The sequence below is a fragment of the Ceratosolen solmsi genome, unplaced genomic scaffold (genome assembly GCF_000503995.2).
Source record: "Ceratosolen solmsi marchali unplaced genomic scaffold, CerSol_1.0 scaffold7, whole genome shotgun sequence".
In the NCBI taxonomy this organism is placed as follows: Eukaryota; Metazoa; Arthropoda; class Insecta; order Hymenoptera; family Agaonidae; genus Ceratosolen; species Ceratosolen solmsi.
Window position 1 is genome coordinate 14,718,889 of NW_011948413.1, and position 23,303 is coordinate 14,742,191.

Sequence of the window (23,303 nt, forward strand, 5' to 3'; positions counted from 1 at the left end):
CATCTTGTAATTTTTATTAATTCAATATATTAAAATTATGCGCAAGCATAAAAACAGACATGGGAAGCTTCTGTTGCAAAGAAATATACCATTCGAGTATATATGCTGAATATTATTTACATTAAAATTTTATGAAAGTGACTACTAACACGATTGATTTAATAAGATACTCTATTCTTAATTTTAGTGAAGTAAAAGTACTATTTTTTATGTTTTTTCATCCTCTGTGTGCGTGAAATGGTGCACCCGCGTCTAGATCAAAAGTCTCGGAAAAATATAACTTTACTTTTTGGATGCAAATGATAGCATATTGAATTATAATATTTAGTGTCTTAAATTTGATTCAAACAACCGGACAAACATACAAAATAATCTAGATATGTCTTTATATTTATATAATTTAACTCTTAAGATGTCTATATCATTAATTAATTACATAGTTTCATGTTTATCCAGCTATATAACAATGTTATAATTAATTTTATATACAGATTATCAAACATTTTTATTATTACATCAAACGTTTAAAAATACTTATTTTAACATAAGTAAAAATTTAAGAGTGATTTTATAATCTTACCACATCCTTTTTGTAGTATTGAAGTTTTGAATCAAGTGCTCAATAAGATATACATGTGAAAAAATATTCGAACGATTGTGAAGGAATGATAACTATTTTCACAGATACCATTTTTAAATATTTACACGTACGCATGAATACTAAATAATTGAACGTTGTTTTGCGAATAGACAATTAGCGCATTTGTAAATTTATGATCTTGTTTGCTGAGATTAAGAATGCATCCATCTTTTTCAGAATTAAAATTTTATGTTTTAAATATAAGATACAAATTATTCATATATTTACGCAAATCTAAGAATTATTATATTTTACTTCACTTTAATAACGAGTATTTTATATTATTCTTCACATGGGAATAACTTTAAACACAAATTTAAAGTGAAAATTCACGTTATTACAGCAATTGTAAGTCACCCTTATAAAAATGTAAATATGTAAATAAATAGCATAATGAAAAGTCATAGTAACTGAATAGGCCCATATCTGTAAGAATCTCAGTTAAATTATTTATAAAAATAATAATTTACAATGAACGTTTTAAAAGCATATTGCTGACAGTTTACTATCGATTCTTGTAAATCTTCTGAAGTGAATAATTCAGTTTGAAGTTTCCTAGTTGAAACGTAGGCTTAATCTTGTCCAATATCAAGAGAGACACGGATCATGTTCATTAAGTTACTCAGCCACTCTGTATTATTTTATCTTAGTAAATAGCCTTTCGAGTTTGATGTTGCATGAATAACAATTTCCTTCCATTTTATCATTTGTTGCACAAATATATACACCAAATAGATGAATTTGTATGCACTCTGACCAACGATAGAAGAAAGCAGTTTAAAACAATGAATTATGAAAGTAAAAACTGCACGGTTCTTCCTGACATCTCGATCACACAATCACTTATATTTAAAGCACCTTTTTTAAAATTTTTTTTTTCCGTTTTATAACCTTCAATTTACAATGACTCGTTTGACAAAATGCTGTGCAGATCAGGCTAATAACTATGGATTGAATAATGAATAAATGATCGATTGTATTTTTATTATGAAATTGGTAGTATTATCTTGAATTTATACTGTTCATAGCTGTGGCCAATATAAATGAATAAATCATAAGATTCATCACCACTTAATTTGAGAAAAAACGTTAGGGTGATAATAACAATAGAAATAAAGACTCGAGTCTTTTCATTTTCTTTAAAACCACACAATTATAATCTTGTATTTAGCCTATTGGCGAATTTTAATTTAAATTTCTCTTTAATAAGATCAATGGTTGTAACCATATTATATCCATCAACATAGGTGTTATGTTACAATGTATATAATATCTTATACAGTTTAATGATCCATAATTCTTTAATGTCTCTTCTCAGCTTTTATGGTTTATCACAGCTGGAGTAAAGTTCGGAAGTTCTTTTTTTCTCATATTCAATGAGAGATCGCATGAAAACAACTTCCAATACCTTAATCCATATAATCCCACCATTCCTTTTCATAACCTTCGTGTACATGTTCTAAGAGCACTTTCCTTCGACTGTCACAATATCTGCAATTTTCAAGTAAACAAACGTAGGTTTATATATTATTATTCGATTCTTTATTTATTTATCTTCTTGATTAATAATTAATTTCGCATTAAATTAGCTAAGTGTTTGATAATGGACGTTTAAGCCATAAATTATTTTGTTTTATTAAGAAGGTGCATATTTACCTATACTTGTCTTGAACTTTTTGTTTAATATCAGCCAAATTTTCACTAGTTATGTCCCTTTCAAGATACTCTGAAAGACATTCCGTAGCACTCTCCAAATCCTTTTGATTATCTTCAAAGATCACAGACTGATTATTTTTTCGAAGATAATAAGCAAACACGTAGGTATACATGAGGGTCTGTCTGCAAGAGCATAATATATCTACAGCTTTTTTCAGAAACTGCACCTGTACAATTAAATTATATCCTATAATTCTTAAGTAATGTATTAAATATACAGCACTTAGCCATAACATTTAAGTAAAAATTTTGTATTTAAAGTCAACGATACAAATATGATCACTTTGCTTTTATTAAAAATTGACCGTATAATAAGTAAAAATACACTTAAAAACTTGACGGAAATGAACAAATTCAGAAGCTAGACGAACCTCGATCCAAGACATATTGTGTTGCTGCATTTCTTCCATTTTCTCCTTCACACTCGCATACAATTTACTCTCAAATTTAAGGGACTGCATATGATTCATGTATCTGTTACAATAAAACAAGTATCTCTGGAGGGCAGACCTCGACTTCTCTTGAGCATCCCTTGCCACTTTTGCGTCCTCCTCATCGTATCTATTACAATTATACCAGCTCGAGCCGTGTGGTTCCCACTGACCGAGGCAAACCCAACAGAACTCAGTCTTACAATTCTGATTTTTGCAGACCATGTGATTACAACCGCCGTCTTTCTCGATCGTTACGTTGCATTTTGGACATTCCTTTGTATTCGCAGCGATCCAGTTCGACGTTTCCGAGTCGTCATCGCACTTTTTTATCCATCTGCGAAGTAGGTGACACTTGACTGGATCGTGCCAATTCTCACCACAATGAAAACAGAAGGTATGATTGCACTTGCAGGTAACGGGTTTCGATTCCACGTATTGAACTTTAATAGCATTATTACAGTCTGGAGATGGACACCACCTTAGAAGCCTATTACACTGAACATGAAAGATGAAATAGTAAAATTTTTGTGTACACTATTAATGTTTGAGCTCTGTTTAACATATTAAATTTTCGTTACAATATGAGGATTGCAAAATAAAATCTTAACAAAGCTCGCAATTACTGTGCTTTAACAATATATAATTAAACTATTAGCAATAACTATTAACATTGCTAATAATTTTATAATTACTAAGATGAAATTAATAACGAACATTTTTTAACTTTATTAACCATAGAAAATTCACAATTTTCACACATTTTATTTAATGAATGGTTAACGGACAATTTAATGTCACCAGCATAACCAAATGAACCATCGATTACTCGATAATGTTAAAAAAAGTACCCAATAATTAATTATTATTAAAAATTTGAGAGAATACAATTAGATTAGAAAAGTTACTTTACGAATAAAATGAAATAAAAATTTGTATTATTACAGCAGTAATTTTGAAAACTTATATATGTTCAAAAAAAAAAAAAAAAAAAAAAAAAGGGGGGGGGGGGGGGATAATTTCAAAAAGCTCATAACGATTCTAATTAATTGATAAATTTAAATTTACTTCAACAAAACTGTTCGTAATAAGATGTTGATATTTTAATTTGACTTTTGAATCTTTTACAAGACGCATAACACTAGCATCGTCCACCAAAATGTTGCAGGCATGAGCGGCGCAAGCTATTGTCTGGCCCACTCCTTCCTCCATAATTTTTGTTGTAAGATATTCACCCCAACAACTTGTACAAAAACGATGACCACACTCTAAACCGGTCATCATCTGCAACAAATAATGAAAAAATTATATGAAAAACTTAATTTTACACAAAAGGTACTTAGTTAAAATATACTTACAGATGATGGTAAAATCATAAAACAAACTCCACATTCTTCCGTTCCATTCGAAGTGTGTCTTGGCTGTAAATTATGAATTTAATTGTGATTATCACTTTTTTTTTTAAGAGATATATAAATTTTAATTTTATTTGACAGTACTTCCATGACATAAGTTATGACATAAGATACTTAAAATTATAAACACTTAAAATTTTGTCATTATTTCTAAATTAATTTACTTTGTAAGAAAAATTCAAAGTAAACATTACCATTAATTAGTATTTCATAGATATGTGTGTGCCACATTTCCATTACACAAAATAAACAGTTAAATCATAATTTAATATATATTTTTAATAATATTTTAAACCAGTACGTTCATTACTTTTAAAAGTATGTCGTTTGTTTCATTAAACGTATTAGCAATATTTAACGATACAATAAATATTTTCTAATTTCTAGAATAATATTCGTGACAAATGCTTGACGAAGTAATAAATTCTTCGCAAAAGCTTAACGATTAAAATTTATTAAGATTTTTGCACATTTTATTTTGATAGTGCGGTGACTCACTAGTACATAAAAAACGGATTTTCAAGACAATGAAATCTATATCTTAAAATAGAATATTTGAAAAACTATTACTAATATAATTAAGAAGAGTAAGAAAATCATTATGCCTTACTAGCGGTGACGACTATTTACAGAAACTTATATTGCATACGACTTATATACAAATAATTCTAGTCATCCAATTGAAGTGTTATTTTATATTCTTTGGCTTGTACATAATCTCATTTCAAACGAGATATCACGGAGAACTACGCAGTATCACTTCCGACACTGATTTCGACCAGCTCGACACAAAGCAGTAAAGAAAATATACAGCCTGAGGTTACATATCTTTCATTCAAATCAATAATCTATGTCACGAGATCAAAAAAAAAGAAAAAATTTCCATTCATCAAAGACCGTTGAATAATCCATTTCAACATGGTTTGTTTCCAAGTATTTCAGCACAATTAATAATGTTCAAAACGAATGTTATAAAAATTCCCAATGTTGATTACCACTATTTTTTAAATTCGTAATTATTTATTCTAGCTTTGACACTTTGTCTACATTCGTCCTTAAATTATAAAGATGTATAAGAAATTATTTAATATTATTATGCAATAAAGCACGATATACTATTAAACAATATCGCTAACTGAAATCAACAATTCACCAAACGAACCAAATTACAAAAATACCGTATACATTACTCTATCTTTATTTCTTAAGTATATGAAATGTATTGAACTGATGTATTTCACCATTTATTAGATGAATTGGTGCGGACAAATTTTTCAACTTGATAATGACTAGTTCAATGAAAATCTGTTTGCTAAAAATTGTGAAATAAAACGAAATATCTGCTAATGTTAAATTAAGAAACAAAAAAAAAAAAAAAAAAAAAAAAAAAAAATATAAAAAAAGATATGATTTGTTGAACATGTGCTCGGTGTTACTTATTACTATTAGCGTGTGAAGCAATAAACAAACCCTTTCAGATTCTGGAAAATTTAGAATACTAAAAAGCATATCAGCAATATTAAGATTTAATTGTATATATATGTACAAACATAAATGAAAACAATCCAAATATTACAACTTACAATTATGAAATAAAATACTCATTAATGCGCCCTTATCTGAATTTAGAGGAAAAACTATTAATTTCAATTTGTAATTTAAATCCATTGCCACTATCAAAATGGATTTATTCAACTATGCAATATGATTTATATTATTAAATAGCAAATACATACAATATATTTGACAATACGTTAAATGATAAAAAATCTCAGAAGATGAAAAATAATTCTATCCCAGTCTCTCTACAATTTACATTTGTTCTAGATTTTATAGAAACTTTTGACCATACAATAACAATTTAACAAGAAAATTAAGAACGATTTCAGAATGAAAATGTCATTATATTTAATGAATACTGTTAAGTTTGTAACAAATAAGCCTAAGTATAACTTTAATGTAAAGGAGTTAATATAAATTGCAGTTTAAATTTGACTTAACAGCCTTACAATATCTTTATTCTACTATTATTTTATTATTTTAATTTTTACTTACCATTAAATTTTGTGAAGAGCGATTTCTACTAATAACTTGACCTTTTCTAAATGGATTAATTACATGAGCTTCTGCAAACAATTTTTCTTGATCACCATCATAAAATCTTTCCATTAATTTTTCTTTATCCCATTTAAAATGGTTTAATAATATTCTTGTTGTTGTAGCTGGAATCTACAAGTTAATAATATATTTTATTAATGCTAATATATACAATAAGAAATAACACACAAAGGATAATTTAATTTTCCCTTTAATTTTGAACTAATTTATAAAAAATTTAAAGTAATGTCCAAGTTATAACGTATAATACTTATTGGAATTTAATAATAATAAAAAATATCGATACTTAAGATTTATTAAATATAGAAATAAAACGAGTTATAATTACTTCATATTTATTATAAATATTCAAGTAAAAATATTCATATATACTGAAAACTCTAAATATTTCAGATTTCAGAATTATTTCAAAATATAATTTTTTTTTTAAATATTTCACATGTCTGTGCATGATATTTTTTATATAATATTAAGCATATAATAGAATAAATTAAAAACTAATCAATACAATAATATTGTGTACTAATTTTATGGAATAAATTTCTTCAAAATCAATAAAAATATATTCATATTGTTTCGTATATTTTGTTTTTATAGTGTTAGGTTTGAAAAAAATATAATACAATGACTATATTTGTGAACAAAATGAATTTATTAATAAACTTGAAAAATTTTCCTTTATCTTCTTAAAGTAACTATCGGTAAGGAATTATAAGAAATACATAAGATTTTAAAAGAGCATAAGCAATAAATATTGCTTCACATATGACAACAAAAGACTTAAAGTATTAATTAAATGATCGATAGTAAAAAAATGTTTTATTATTTATACTCTCTCTAAGTCTAAATAGTTATTAACGATTAATATATACTCACTTCTACTACGGTATTTACTTCTTTTATAGAATCTACCATATGTTGTACAATTTCTTCGGTGGAGAGTACTTCAAATGGATACTCATCAACTTCATTTGCTCTTTCACGAGGATTTCCTGACTCAATTTCCATGGCAAAATCGACATCATCGCCGCTAGATTCATTACCGGAATCTACATCATCATAGAGTGTCTCTTCTTCTGAATCCATGGTTTCTTATTTTTATTATTAAATGTACACCCTCCTTCCCTACATAATAAAAAAAAACAAAGATATAAGTATTAAATAATAAACATAACAAACTTTATTTAAAAATATAACAGTTTGTTAGAACGAACGTTTAAATTATCTTATTAAAACTAATTAATAACAATCAAAATATACTAACATCAAAGCTTAATTATATATAAGGCTTGTATATTTTAATTTTGTTAATTAATTTTCACATAATATCGATGTATTTATAAGTTGAAATGTTAGTAACGTCAAAGGCATAATATTTCAACGGCATTTTTTTTTTTTGCTGCATATATATAAAAGAAATTTTTAACACGCAACTTTAAACAAATATAATTTAAGTGTAATGATTTCATGACGATAATATAATATAATGCAATACTTCATTCTTCATAGATGATGAATAATAAAAAACTATTATTATAATCAATACATCTAACAAGAAATATTTATTCTGAATTTAAAGTTCTCTGCTCACAGCTATAAATAGGTCAACAAAAAAAATTGTTTTAAACTGTTTTAACATCTGTATATTAAAAATAATTTCATCTTATGAATGTGAAGCGTATTGGAAGTAGAATAGCAGCTCGATTTAAATAATAATTTATGACGATATCAATTTTAATTATTTTATCGTGTTATAAATCGCCATGTAGAAAGAGAAAAACTTATGACTTATGATTTGATTTGTGTACCATACAATTAATCATGTAACAGCGTTTGCCAATTGTAGCGATTAAAATTCTAAACAAAGCCTAGACAACAAACGAGTCCTTACAAAAATTAAATATCGCGTATGAAAAATATACGGTCAAACAACCTCAGTAAAGGTTAGGCTGTTACAGAAGAAGCTTTCCAACTAAAAAAAAGAAAGGGAAAACATCGAAAGAAATGCAACGATGGCCATATTAAAAAAGCCACTCTCATCGATGCGCAAAGGGAATTAAACAGTGAACGGGGAGAAACATTAATGTATATACCCCAGTTAAAACGATTCTTATTTTTCTTCTAGCTCACTGTCCTAAAAAAGTAGCGCGCGCGGATCCCAAAAGACAACACACACACACATAGGAGCGCCCGCGTATCTACGTCTCGCTCTTTCACCCATTCGATCTAATGGCCAAATGCACCTTGTCTCAACTATGCATGTGTGTATTTGCCACAATTCTGCGCGCGCACGCACACTACGCTGCTTCTTGTTTTCCTCTTCGGTATTGTTTCTCACTGATGCCTCGTTCCGTATCACACATCAACGTCGCGTCAAGTTGATGCGCGAAACTTTTCTCCGACGCACTGCTCCTCCTTTGTCACGATGAAAATCTTCGTGGGATCTATGAAATCCAGTTAACCCCGCGTTCCGCCAACCAGCTCGAGTTGCCTTCCAGCGAATGCGCTTTTCTCAACTCCATAGGAAAATTGACGGATCCAATTGTGACGTTTGCGAAGAAAAAACTGCACGATACGATCCTCGGAAAAAATATTTCCTCGATACGAGAAGAACGAAAGAACGACACTACTACTGAATGCTGCTCCTGCTGCTGTTGCTGCTGTTGCTGCTGCTGCTGCTACTGCTACTACTACTATTGGTATCTTGGCTATATGTGTGTGTGCGCGCTCGCACACGCGCGATAAACTCTTCCACCATTTGCTTTCTCTCTCTCTCTCTCTCTTTCGCTCGCCTTTCCTCCTTCTCTACGACGATTTGACCGACACTCTCCCTCGCCCCCTTGCGATCGTTTCGCTCACTCATTCACTCTCTCTCTCTCTCTCTCTCTCTCTCTCTCGATCACCCACACCCATGCACACACGCGCGCATAGGACGCGGGCGCTTTATATCTTTCTGTCTCTTTAGCTTGCATTTCTATACAATATCCATCTCTTTTGCACATTAAGGGGTTGCAGATCCAAGGCCACATTTACGCCTTAGAACAACTTACCGTATTTATAGTTTACAAAAGAACTTTAAGATTTTCTAGTGTTGCGCTTCAACATCTACGTTATTTAGCTCCTATGTTAATGTAAATTATTACGTCGAAATATGAAATTGATATAAATTTTTTAAAAATAGAAACAGATGATGTCGATAGGGTAGGGAACGACGACGACGACGACGACTACGACGACGACTACGACGACGACGACGACGACGACGACATCGATGATTCGATAGCTTATTTATAAACACATATTTAGTTAAATGTGAAAAGCAAATGCTCTCACTCAAAGCAACGCTGAAAATCCTTATAATATTTCATTATTCAATGTCATTTGCTTAGAAACGAATTGTAATTTGCCCAATGATAAGATATTGCCTTAATTCCAACTACCAGTGCAGAATTATATAGACATTTAAAATTTGCGCATACACACGTATGTGCATACAATAGCGACAATACATGCTTGAGTCGGCGATATAAGGCGAGCGCAATAAATGGCTGCTAAATGGCAAAAATTGACACAAGTTCAAGGAGTAAATATCATTGGGATAAATCATTTAGTCGCGATTTTCAAATATAGAACATTAAATATTGTATTGTAGTGCGGTATTTTATACGAATTATCGTTGCGCCTCGATCTCACATTGTTACTTTAATGAAAATGAAAATTTCGTGAAAATTTGTATTATTGAAATACAAATTATTGAGCATTTTTGTATTTATAACTGTAAAATATTTCGTCGATAAAACATTCGCGATAATCCTCTATCAATCTACAGCTATTTAAAAAACCTTGTTTTATATTAATATTTATACTTAAACTTGCACGATATTGCAGCTACAACGTCTTGAAAATAAAAAAAAAAAGAAATTTATATAATAATACATTGTTATTAGTCTTTTATAATGTTAAATTGTGGTATCGCGTTATTTCATATGCCTAATGATGTCTAATAATCTGAAAAGATACACTACGTAAAATTTAGAATTTTTTTGTTTTGTTTTATTTTTCTTTTTTGTTTGTTGAAGATTTCAAATTTCATAAAGGAACGATTGTTCCTTTGTGTAATGTAAAATTTCTAATCGCTTATTACGAAATCATAGGAAGTAAGATGACTCGTTCTTTTATTCCAGAACGCAAATCATTTTGTTTATTATAGTTATTGTAAAAACTTCTTACAACTTTATTGAACGTAAGATAAATCAACAAAAATTATTTTCATTTTATTAACGAAAATACCAGCTGCTTGCTTATCGTGTATTTCGTCGATTTTCACTATTGAAGCCTTAAATGTTTAAATCTATATTTCTTATAAACAATTAGATAAGAAGTGCTGTTGAGCACAAATTAACAAAATTATCCAATATTTTCCTAAAACATCGATAAAATATTGTTACGGATGCATTAGTTTCCATGTTAAAATTAATATGTGTGTGCATGCGTGTGTGTATGTAACGTATTTAAAGTGAGAAATCAATCATACGAACTTTTTATTACGTCAAAATTTTATTTAACAAATATACTTCCATCGCATCCACCATTCAATATAATAAAATAATATCAAGAAATATTTTTATGCATAATATATTTACATGATTTTTAATTGATTTACATATATTAAATTCATTCCAATTTTGTCATTTGTTCTTTACTTCGACAAATTAAAAAAAATTATAGTAATATAAATGACAGATGACAGGACATAATATTTCAAGCTATAAAATACGTAGAGAGAAAAACTATCAAAGAAAGGGCTTATTAGCTTTAAATGAGACACTGCAATTTAATAAGATACATTTAACCAGCACATACAACGAGTTATTTTTGCTTAATAAATTTTTTAAAAAGTGCGTAAAGCCGAATTCTTTGAAGAACGATCAAGTAATGAATAATTAAAATGTTCTATATGCTAATAAACACGCTTGAACAATGAATTTTCGAATATTTATAATGAAGAAAGTACTTAAACGTAATCTTTGTTTTAATAATTAAATTTTCATTTATAGGAATACTGGAAAATAACGTTTATTTGAAAATATGAAAAATCGATATAAAGAGTGTGTGTATGATAATCTGATACGTGTACTTGCTGGCTGTATGGTTCGATAGGCTTTGTGCTCGTAAAGTTTTGTTTTTAATTTCGCGTCAATTAATTCTTTGTTTTGTTTATTTAAAATTACAATCCAAAGATAGAATGCTCACCACGCTTACTCGTTCATATTTTCACCACTACAATTCACGCACTACATACCTCGACAAAATCTCTATACATTAATGAAATTCAATATAGATTTTTATTAAAACATTACCGTTTAACGTTTTCACAGTTTTCGACAGATTTTCTGAAATGTGCCTATGTAATTACGTGCCTCGTTATTGTATTGCACCTATTGATTAAACAATTGAATAATAAAATAATAAGGAAGTGAAAATTCTTTAAATTCATTCTCGTCTACAATCTCGACACTCTCGTTCAACAAAATAAAACATTTAAATTTATCATTAACTTTGCCTCTTTTATGCGCCACAGTATCACATATGAAATTCTTTATCGCACAAATTAACATTTTGCCTGACAAAACAACTACACTCGACCGAACTCTATAATTACAATCGTGTGTAAATTATTTTATTATAATTAATGAAATTATCAAAAGCCATTCGACAATGGTTTGACATTATAGTCAAGCGATGCCCCCACTCAACCACGGTTTACGTTATTACCAAACGTAACGCCCAATTTTTGTCATCGACACCCCCGGCGATCCGTCCAATTCGAAATCCCCGCGCCACAAATGAACTATTAGCGCTAATGGCCTTCTGCGCAGAATCAAGATCAAACAACTCGATAGACGGCTAAATGTACAGCGCCGTCGATTAATCAGCGAGAGATGCATAAAGTAAATGCGATTCCAACGAGGCCCCTTGCAGATGACGCCACCCGTCCATTGTCGCAACCCAACGCCCGTCGATGCGATGCGACACACAACAAGGACGCGTATTAGCGAAAAGCGGAAAAGTGAGATAGCCGCTGAATATAAAGGAAACGGCGAGGTGCTGAGGGAGGCCTACTTTTCGCGCTCCAGTATAACGATTTCTTAACTTTTTATTTACGTCGGAGCCGCAACTTTGTGCTCGGCCAGTGTCACCCAAAAGCAAAACTAGTGCACAACGAGTGCCTCGCTCGTTCGATGATCGCGCACACGCGGTTCAAATGCACGCGCACGCGCGCGCACACTTAAACGTTCAATGCATATAGAGGAGAGGTTTGTAGATAATATTTTCCTCGGCCTTGAAATGTGAGAAGAGTCGAGAGAGTTGCCTTCGGATTGGACTGACACAATTTTCATACTCGTGGAGGTCGAGCCTTGACCACTTTTAGGGTATCAAAAGGCTGTCCCCGTCCCCGTCCTTCAACGCATCGGCGAATAATTGTTCTTCCGCGTACTTATATGATTTTTGAGCTTAGAATAAATGATAAATAAATAGGAAACACGACAGGATCAATGCTTTTACATATCGAGATAATTTGCAGAAAATATGCCAAATATCGCACTTATACGAGGTTTTAAGAACCTAGTGGTTCACTAATTATTATTCCGTGATAAACTGTGCGTGTGATAAATTGTGGTAATAAAGAACACGAGTGCATAAATGGATATATGATTGGCCGTGAAAGACATGTACGAAGAAGTGCGCATTCTCGTCAAGATTTTATTGGAAATAATTTTCGGCGACTGAAAGGGCCGTTAAAGCATAACTCTTTCGACTTCGCGATAGCGAGTAAAATATATTAAAAATCATTGGTGTAAGGTTCTTCCACCCCCCCACCCCACCCTCGAAATTATCATTTCACGTCGAGCTCATCGATCATTGCATCTTACAATATTGGGAACAATCCATACGATTGAATACTCGCGCTTTACTACCAATTTAAGAAATATAAAATAAGTTTTTAAATATTTAATGGGCTTGATAGTGATAAACGTGCTACGAATTTATCGCATTAATTACAATACAAGAATGATAGCATGATATTGCTTTACAATGATAACATACATATAATTTATTTCTGCAAAATTGCTATATTTTATAAATAAACAGGAAAGCAAAAAAAAAATCGCGTTTTAAAAGTTGTATTTACGATGGTAACGCCGCATACGCTATTGATTCTATTCCATGATAATTCGAGTATTTATAAATAAAAAGCCCAATGCAATATTCAAAATAAAATCCGAGCTGAATTTTCAATGAATATATAGAAATGGTGGCTTCGAAACATAATGTCGAATAATAAAAAAACACTGCGCAAGAAAAATCTTGAAAAATTAGAAGAAAATTTTTACAATAACATTACGCGATATCGTATTAACTTAAATATATTCCGACATTTTTCATATATTTGATACTTCGTTTTAACATCGCTTATATCTTTTAATTAACAATTAATTTAAAGAAATGTATAACCTACTTTTATATTCTTCGTGATTTGTAATAAAATAAAATAAAATAAAATAATAATAATAATATAATAATAAAAAAAGGTTTAAGTTAAAATATTTTATCTCTATTTTATGTAATATAGTTTACAATAAAGATGTTAATAATATTATGGAAAAAGTAGAAATCGATGGCAATTGCAGAGATTTAGAGTATCGCAAGAGGTACATTATTTATTTTCAGTATAATTTATTTTCAATTATTTATAATTATAGAAAGAAATTTTAAGGGCCATAATCATAAGCCAAGAAACAAATAAATTAATAAATAAATAATATTAAAAAGGAAAAAATGAAAAAAGAAAAAAGAAAACATAATTCACGTTACCCGTAACATAATCTGAGGCGCGCGCGCGCGCGAGCGTGCGCGTGCAACACTGAGCACTCACCATAAATATGATTGTGGAGTTTAAAAACAGTATTACTTTTTATAGTGTATGCATTTCATTGAATTTACTGGTTGGCAACATTATGCTCTACTTTTATAATACATAATATTAAAATAATTCTTTGGCTCTTATTTCTATTATAACTAAATTTCCTACATTTTACGTTCATTACAACGCGCTGCAAATAAGGGCAGACATTTTTAAGAAGATAAATCAAAAGTCCAGACGATTGAAAAGTATTGCCATTATCCTTAATTTGATTATAAATAATCGTATTTTGTGATGCTTCGATCGTTGTACGATCCATTGATTATACAGAATAGCACATAGCAATTCGTATTTTTTACAAATAATTTGTAATCGCGGTGGGTAAAAATGGTAAATAACGATTTATAATGATTAATCTACCATATCGGCGAAGCTTTATCTTCTCCTAAATTTGCAATTTCAATAAACAAAAAACAATAAACAAAAAAACAAAAAAAAAACAAAAAAAAAACAAAAAACAATAACATTTTCATTGAATTTATAAAATTATTACCAAGTGAACTTCGTAATAATGTAATTTAAATAAATGCTATTCTTTGGTCGGTAATTATTAATTTTACAGAGCCATATTTATGGGCTTTACTCTCGATTCAGGGAGACAGTGATTAATTAAATGGATTATTTTAGCGTGTAAAAATATCTCCGCATTGCCATTATAATCACATAACATGTGTCTTTAAATATATTGTGCGGTCATTGTACCACCTTGATGAGCATTAAATTAAAGCCAGTAATTCTTTACCTATTTTTCCTCTAAATTCCCACAAACGAATGCGGAGCAACAACGGCTGCGTCATCGAGAATACAAACAGCCAGTCCTTTGCTATATCGTACACCTATGTTGACTCACACATACGCAATGCATCGCTCACTTCACTTCGTTAACTGTCAACACACCTAGTTGTGTGGTAAATGTATGAGCGCCTATGTATGCTCGCACGTGCACGTAAGCTTGTGTGCGCATTTACAGGCCTAAGAACGTACACCACCGATTTGTGAAACGCAATAGCCATAATGAAAAAAAAAAAATAAATAAAAAATAATAATAATAATAATATTAATATTAATATTAATAATAACAACAACAACAACAATAACAATAACAATAACAATAACCATAATATTAATAAATAAAAAGAAAAGGAAAAAAAAGGAAAAAGAAAAAAAGCACTGGCCTTGATGCAATGTAGGTCTTTTAAAATCTCGCCCACCGTCTTCTCACTAAACAATCAAAATGTAAAATAATAAAAACGCCAGATAAACAATTTGAATCGCTCGAGATACTAAAATGCATCTAAATAAAAATTTGATGCACGCGATATTCATAGTAATACGTATATATGTTTGTTATTTGTGTACTTATGTGTGTAGTTATATGTGTATGCACATATATATATATATATATATATATATATGTGTCTGTGTGTGTGTACGCATGCATGCGTGTATGCATGCATGCATGCATGCATGTATGTATATACATCAATATCTGACCTTTCGTATTTACGTCTAACTACAATAATTACAACGGCTTTTCTTTACTTAATAGTTCAGAATTGACAATATTAGAAAGCGTAATTTTTCGATCAGTCTCATAATGCGTTTGCACACAGCAATTCATAACTAACAAAACAATGTCAGTAATAGCTACTCACCTACCTTCTCATCTCTCAAGCGCAACGAGCGCGTAAATGGCTTTGTGCATGCATATCGCAAGTGGCCACACAAAAGATCACAGCACCGATCCACACCAAGCAATAGCCCTCGACTCCCAAGAGCATAAACAAGAAGGCCGCCAAAATAAATAAACGCAGCTATGTATGGATACGCGTATGAACACGCTCTTGAGCGCGCATGTGTGCGAGTGTGCTCGGGCGCGCGCTATGTGTGCATCTGTACGTGCGCGTTGCTTTAATGTAAGTGTGTTGCTATTGCTGCCGATACTTCTGCTGCAGCTGTTGTGTTGCTCCTACTGTTACTGTTCCTTTGGTTGTTGCTGCCGCTGCCTGCACGTGTGGGTACGCGTTCGCGTGCGTCTGATACGTAAATGAGAGTGAGAAAGGTGCACTAGCGGATCGTCAACAACGCACTCGGCAACACAAATTTCACACTCCCGTGGAGATAAAATAAGGTAGCGAAGACACGCGCGTCAAGCCTAAGGAAAAGACGAACGAGTTGATAGGTAGTACGATTCGACTTACGAACGTTGCTCTTCATGGCCCGCCGTCCTCCTTCATACTAACTTACTGCCTGTCACTATTGGCCACCTCAGTCAAGATCTCGAGACACACGCGCAGCAGACTAGCGACTGTCTGGTTAACTGACGGAGTGAGGTTAGACTCGGTTTCGTGGACGGCAACCCGGAGGACAGAAAGCGGCGAGGACTATCGGCTAGAGCGAGCGACTTTGCTCGTCAATATAATAAGTCAGAGAGAATTTCGCTAATACTTGGGTGGCGGTTGGGGGGAGGGGGGATGACAGCGCCAGCGACGGCGATTACGATGACGACAATAACGACAACGCCAACGACGACGATGATGACTACGCTACGACTACGGCTACTACTACGACGAATACGAATACGAATACGAATACGACTACGACTACGACTACGACTACGACTACGACTACGACTACGACTACGACAAAAACGGCGCGCGCGCGCGTAACGGAGACGACTCAGCTCAACTTCGTCTCGTGCGCTGCGCGTCTGTCTGGCAATTGCAGCGCCGAGCAATTCGTCGTTACCGTTCCCCTCGCCCCACTTTATATATCGGACGGTCGTCCGTCAATTACGCGCCAGTCCTTTTCTCTATCAGCCCGTCGTCTCGCTTCATTGTCCTCTCATGGGCCCTTTCCAACGTCGACGGCGGCGGCGGTGGCAGCATTAGCAGTGGCCCTGCCAGGTACGGCCGAGTCGTAAACTCATTGGCATTCATTGGTGTTTTCCATCCAAAGGGGACGTCGCGCGATTTTTAAGCCAGACTAGGCAAACACGAGAGACGCGTCCCTTACCCACTGGAGGTTTCGGCAGGCATCGGTCGTATATTGAAAGTCGGGAGGTTCGAGGGTTTTTTTTGGACCTCGCACTTATTTTCCTAATGCGGCGAGGGGACAATTGGTTGGTTGGTCGGTTGGTCGGTTGGTCGGTCGATCGGTCGATCGGTCGGTCGGTCTGTCCGTCGGTCTGTCCGTCGGTCTCTCCGTCTGTCCGTCTGTCCATCGGTCCGTCGGTCGATTTGTCGGTCCGTCGGTCGGTCCGTCGGTTGTTCGGTCGATCCGTCCGGAAAAGTTAGAATTTCGGAGAGAAGTTGGAAATACAATGGTTAGGTCTGAAGTGAGCAACGAAAGACATTTGTATACAAAGGCTACACGTGGAATCGAGCGCTCAGCTGACTGGACAGTAATGTTGTCTTCTCTCCGAGGCACATAATACGGAGAAGGGGGGTTTATCCTCCTTCTTCTCCTCGTCTCCCCTCCCCCGCCCCATCAAACCCACTGCCATTATTGGCATTATCGCTAAATCAACGACCGGCAGTCACTATTGTTTGTTTTTTGTTTTATTTTGTTTTATTATTATTGCTGTTGGTGGTGTCGTCGTCACTGTTGTTTTGTAATTGTTGTTATGGTCTCTGAAGGCATTGGTGATTACCGTTACGTTATTATCGACTTGATACGGATATAAGATTATGGACTACAAATTTAACGAGTTCTTATAATGGCCGATTGTTCCATTATTATTACAAGCTTTTGGTCGATCGTTTGGTTTTATTGATTTAACATTATGCTCATATACTTTTTGCACGTTTGTGTAAAAGTCCATGTTTGATAAAATGTTTGCGTAATGTATGTAATTGTGCTCTTAAACGATATATATATATATATATATATATATATATATATTTATTTATTTTTTAAATTAACGTAATGTTCAAGCAATTATCTTTGGGGATACAGATTTATCTCAAATTCAAATTAAGTAGATAAGTTATGGATTATTCATAAGCAGTGAAGCGTATTTTATGTAAATATTTCAGAGCGTTCGTGAAGTTTTAAGCAAAGTAAAATATAAGATTTTGAAAATTAAATTAACTGCGTCACAGCCTTGACAATTCATTCCAATTCGGATATCACAATGCAAGTCTTTTGAAAACAAACCACATTTATTTGTTACACTCCATCATCCTACCATTAAAACAACAGAAAACAAATTGGTGTTAAGAAAAACATTCTACAACACGAAAAAAAAAACACGATTTATCTACATACTATTCCTAATATATAATGCAATGTTTTTTTTTTCTTCAAAATTACTAAACGATAAATTTTTCGATCGAGCGTTCAAATTAATCTACATTGCGCGCATGCACGCAACTCGCACACGCACACGCAGACTCATCGAACTTTTTGCAACATTTTCGAGCTATCGAGAATATCTTTTCATGCAAATATTAACGTTCGCGAGTTTATTCATTTTTTCATCTGCATTCAAATGTGTGCCACAATGGCTAAATTTAAAATAGGAAGCCACGTTTAGGCAGATTCTTTCGTTTGGAAAGCTGCACCCACAAATTCTAAAACCTATCTTAAACATTTTCTTTTTCATCTATTTACCTTATTAATGCGACAGTTTAGGAGTTGCGTTCGTACAATGAAAATTGCCGCTAGACAATCATCGTTAATTAATTCTCATACGAAATATTAAAGTACCGATAAGTGCAACTCAATTTCCATAGATTACAACAGCGTCGCGAAAATTAATAAATAGCCTTGCATTGCGAGAGAAAGTATCTCACACGATCACCTCAAACAAAACTCACGGGCCGTCCGAATAGCACTCGATATTAACAATACGAGGAACAAGACAAGCAACCACAAGTATTAACCAACCTTTTCCCGCGCTATCCGCTGGCACATTAGCATTGCTCCCTCAAACGCCCGACATATCAATTTCTTCTCCTCTCCCCTCCGCCATACACCGCCCACTTCACGTTGAGAGCCCCAATACTCCACTTTTTAAAGTAACCACACGACTTTGCGCAGTAACAATACACAGTTCAATTGTTCGCGAATTGAGAGCGCGAGGGAAAATCTGCCGCGAACGACAGACTCCGCTGCTGCCTTGCCCGCGGCAACTTTCGACATCGATCGGTCAGACCCTTCCATGCACCATCGCCACACCACAAGAAGGAAGATAACCACCACGATAATAATACCAAGGGAGCAGCAGCGCGAGTCGCTGCTGCTGCTGCTGCTGCCGCCTCGGCCGCCATCGCCATCACCACCTCCGTCAACCGTCTACCACTACCACCACTACCGCCACCACCACCACAACCGCCTCTCTCTCGAATAGCTTCTCCTCGTGGTAGGCGATATCGATGATAAGAAGCTCACCTCTCTACCGACGTCCCATCTCCGAGACGCTTCGCACTACCAATAGAGGGCGCGATCCGGGCCGATCGACTCTCCTGGCCCCGACGACGACGACAACGACGACAACGACGACAACGACGACAACGACGACAACGACGACGTCGACGACGCCGATGACGACGACGACGACGACGCGACTTGGCGATGAGCGCGCGACGCCGAGTGTCGGAGTTAACCTTGTGGACTTGCGGAGTTACGGGACGGCGAAAGCTCCGAGTCAGTGATTCGAAGAAACTGTCGCCAAGCAAGCCACGCTCTCATTACACGTGAGTTGTTCCTCGGCCCTGCGAATGCAGGCTGTCGAGCACTAGGGTACGGTGGTGGTGTGGCGAAGAGGAGAAACGTAGAGCGGCAAGATGACTCTGCCAAACGTTAAGGACTACAACGTGCTGGAGAAAATAGGTGCCGGCAGCTATTCCACCGTTTACAAAGCCTTCAAGCGAGTAAGTTTTTCTTCTCCATTCGACGGCTCTCTCCATCTCCTTTCCACCCTCCTTCTCCTCCTCCCCCTCCTCATCATCCTCCTCGGTCACCAGCTCCTCCAACGCCTAACCATAAAACCACCTCATCGCCCCCTTCCCGTCTCCCACCTCACCGACCCACCCCCCTTACCATGACCAGATTGTCCAGGACAGTTGAGAGGCGATGGCTATTGAAAGCTCGATTGTTTGTGTTTATCTCGCATCCCCTTCTCTCTTCATGGAAGTCAGAAACTGCGCCGCGGATTAATGCTTCTACGCACCTTGCCGCGTGTCTTTTTTAAAAATCGTAATTTTTCAACAGCCGACGTGGATTGGTGAAACCAGCGATTATACTGATTTTATCCAGACAAATGTTCCAACGCTACGTGATCTCATTGTTTGGCCTTCGTTGCCAGTTTTTCGTACTTGAAGCAGATACGGGGCGCACGATTATTACCCACCAACGTTTCATATAATAAATCCAGGGCGCTGAAAACTGACGATTAATAATTATTTACCACAGTACACGCCACTTGGTGGAAATTAGAAAATGGCCCCTCCTTCGCGTTGTGCCCAGAGCACACTACGATACTATACGACACAATACAATAACAATAAAAACAATAACAATAACAATAGCAATAATAACAGCAGCAGCAGCAACAACAACAAAAATAATAACAATAATAATAATAATAACAACGATAATAATGGTAACAATAACGGCACAGCAGCGAAAACAATAACAGTAATAATAGCAATAATAATTATAATGTCAAGGTCGAATCTACCGCACGGGGTGTTTATTATTATTTTTTTATTTTTTATTCTTGTTTCTTCTTCCACACATTTCCAAAGATCAGTTCACAATTGAATACATCAAATATTTAAATTTAACGTATCAATTACAATAAATAAAAACATTGCATCTCTACAAATTCTATAATGTTAAATTAAATGGAGCGACGAACGGATGAATAAATTAGTTTTAGAATTAATTAATTTAACCCGATATGGTTTATTTTACATGGATAAAGTTCCCGCAACGTTTTGAGAAACCTTGCATCGGCAAATGTTAAACCCTCGCGTATAATTTTATAATTAATCTTACTCGGCTTATTACTTACGCTTTGAAAGAATAATGAAACTTTTATTAAAAATATTATATTTACAGTTGCTATATAAAATGATATAATTAATTTGATATAAATGCCCCTTCGCGTTATAATAATAAAAATTAATGTACACCAAGACAATTTTAAATAAATACTCTAATTTCTAATCGACCTCAACAAGAAGTTAATTAATTTCTTATCGTAATTTAAAAATCAAAATCATTGAAACTCCACTAATCTGACAAATTTTAATTATCAAATTTTTTTTTTAGAATTCACATATAAAGGATTCAAATTTAAAGAAATACGCGCATGCGCGTGCGCGTTTTCGTGCTCACGCGTGGGTGCGTGTAACAATCCACGTTTACCTTTTATTCGGGCATGTGTGTGTATATATATATATATATATATATATATATATATATATATATATGATTGCTTCTAAGCAAAGATTTATTAAAAATTTATTTGATACTTTTTAAGATATAATACATATTTAAGAGTAAGTAGTGAAATTATCCTAAGTTATTCTTACAGAATGTTTAATGATATATAATTATAGATAAAATAAAATATCAATTTCGAAATTCATAAATTAAAACTTCATTTTAATTCACTGCAAAGTTTTAATTAAATTTTATAATTAGATTCTTAATCACCACCTTAATAGAATTAAATTGCTTATACGTATAAAAATAAGATCCATTTATAAGGAAATCATGTCAGGGATAATAGAAGCTTTCGCTTGAAATCTTGCAGATAATGACTTTTACAAAGCTAACTAGCTTAGCACCCCAATTTTTCTTATATTTACTGCACACTACAAATACTAAAGCATATAGAGTGTATAGATATATACAATTCATTTATTAAAATTCGTATTATTCGTCAAAAAGTTATGCAGAAAAAATTAATGTTATATCTTTGAAATGTTATTTATTGTCTGATTGGAAAATTATCGTACAATATAATTATAATGCCAAGTAGAAGAAAGTAGAAGATAATATTTAAAGAGTACAATACAAGTTCTCAATTTACTTACATTACAATAATTGATCGAAACTTTATAAAATCTTTCAATATTTTGATTTTTTATATATCTGTGCTCGTATACAAAGTTTTGGCTTTCCTTTAAAGTTTCATCGATACACGAAATTATGGAATTCAGATGATTATTACATATTAATTTGAGACAGTTAAGGATAATAATTCTGACATCGCCGTTATGAATTATTTAAATGTGAAATTGTGCTTGCTTGTAAAATAATACGTAAACAAGAATTAAGTCGTTTCTTTTTAAGGAATGACAGTGAAGAAGTTATCGATGATACATTATACCTTGGCTCAATGCATTCAAAAGTGTCACATAATTGCACCATCCAACGATCACATTTAAATTGAGATTTTCACTTTTGATTCGCGATGGTGTCTTTTTTTTTTTTTTTTTTTTTTTTTTTTCTGTTAAGTTACGTTATTAATGCACGACCGACATGGCAAATAGCACTCAACCGATTGACATGTTGTTGAATTTCGTTCCCCTTTAATGTAAAACATACGGTATAAGTACACGAAACTAGTCATAATATAAATAGAGTGAGTGAATCATAAGTAAAAGTATGCCCAGCCGAGAATACTGAATTGGACTTTGTGCAGGATGGCTTGCGAGAGGTGGTGGCAATCAAATGCGTGGACAAATCGACCCTATCGCAATCGGCGATCGACAATCTCATTACGGAAATTAATTTACTCAAGGTACTCAAACACGAAAACATCGTGGAAATGAGGAATTTCTTCTGGGACGAAGGGTGAGTTGTGATAAAGTTTAATGGTAGAGATAATTAAGAGGACAAGCTTGTTTCCGAAATAAGACATGGGCAATCGATTAAAAATTGATGGAAATTGAAATTTTAACTATTATTTTTCAAGGATTTATGATAGAGTCTTGATTCTTACACCATCGAAGTGGTTCTTATGGGGGGGGGGGGGG

At 33.5% G+C, this 23,303-nt stretch overlaps 2 protein-coding genes across 8 annotated transcripts in view; one reads left to right on the forward strand and one right to left on the reverse strand.

Moving 5' to 3' along the window:
* Positions 1–1,002: 1,002 nt before the first annotated feature.
* ari-1 (E3 ubiquitin-protein ligase ariadne-1) lies at positions 1,003–19,514 on the reverse strand. Of its 6 annotated transcripts, none has more exons than XM_011506295.1 (8): positions 19,198–19,514; positions 7,197–7,445; positions 6,258–6,431; positions 4,146–4,208; positions 3,856–4,071; positions 2,728–3,285; positions 2,297–2,523; positions 1,003–2,131 (listed from the first exon to the last, which is right to left on the reverse strand). In XM_011506295.1, exons 2-8 carry the CDS (start codon positions 7,404–7,406, stop codon positions 2,050–2,052), a joined length of 1,530 nt encoding a protein of 509 aa, XP_011504597.1. In that variant the 5' UTR covers positions 7,407–7,445; positions 19,198–19,514; the 3' UTR covers positions 1,003–2,049. The 6 variants fall into 6 exon arrangements, with proteins under 6 accessions (XP_011504597.1, XP_011504594.1, XP_011504595.1 ...); XM_011506292.1 differs by lacking the exon at positions 19,198–19,514 and adding an exon at positions 16,509–16,740; XM_011506293.1 differs by lacking the exon at positions 19,198–19,514 and adding an exon at positions 15,967–16,154.
* Positions 19,515–19,811: 297 nt separating this feature from the next.
* Aduk (unc-51 like kinase 3 homolog Aduk) overlaps positions 19,812–23,303 on the forward strand; it is a 17,415-nt gene continuing 13,923 nt past the window's right edge. For both annotated transcript variants that reach the window (XM_011506298.1, XM_011506296.1), the window contains exons 1-2: positions 19,812–20,183; positions 22,970–23,121. In XM_011506298.1, the coding sequence (XP_011504600.1) occupies positions 20,097–20,183; positions 22,970–23,121 (239 nt within the window). In that variant the 5' untranslated portion in view covers positions 19,812–20,096. The remainder of the gene's footprint in view (positions 20,184–22,969; positions 23,122–23,303) is intronic.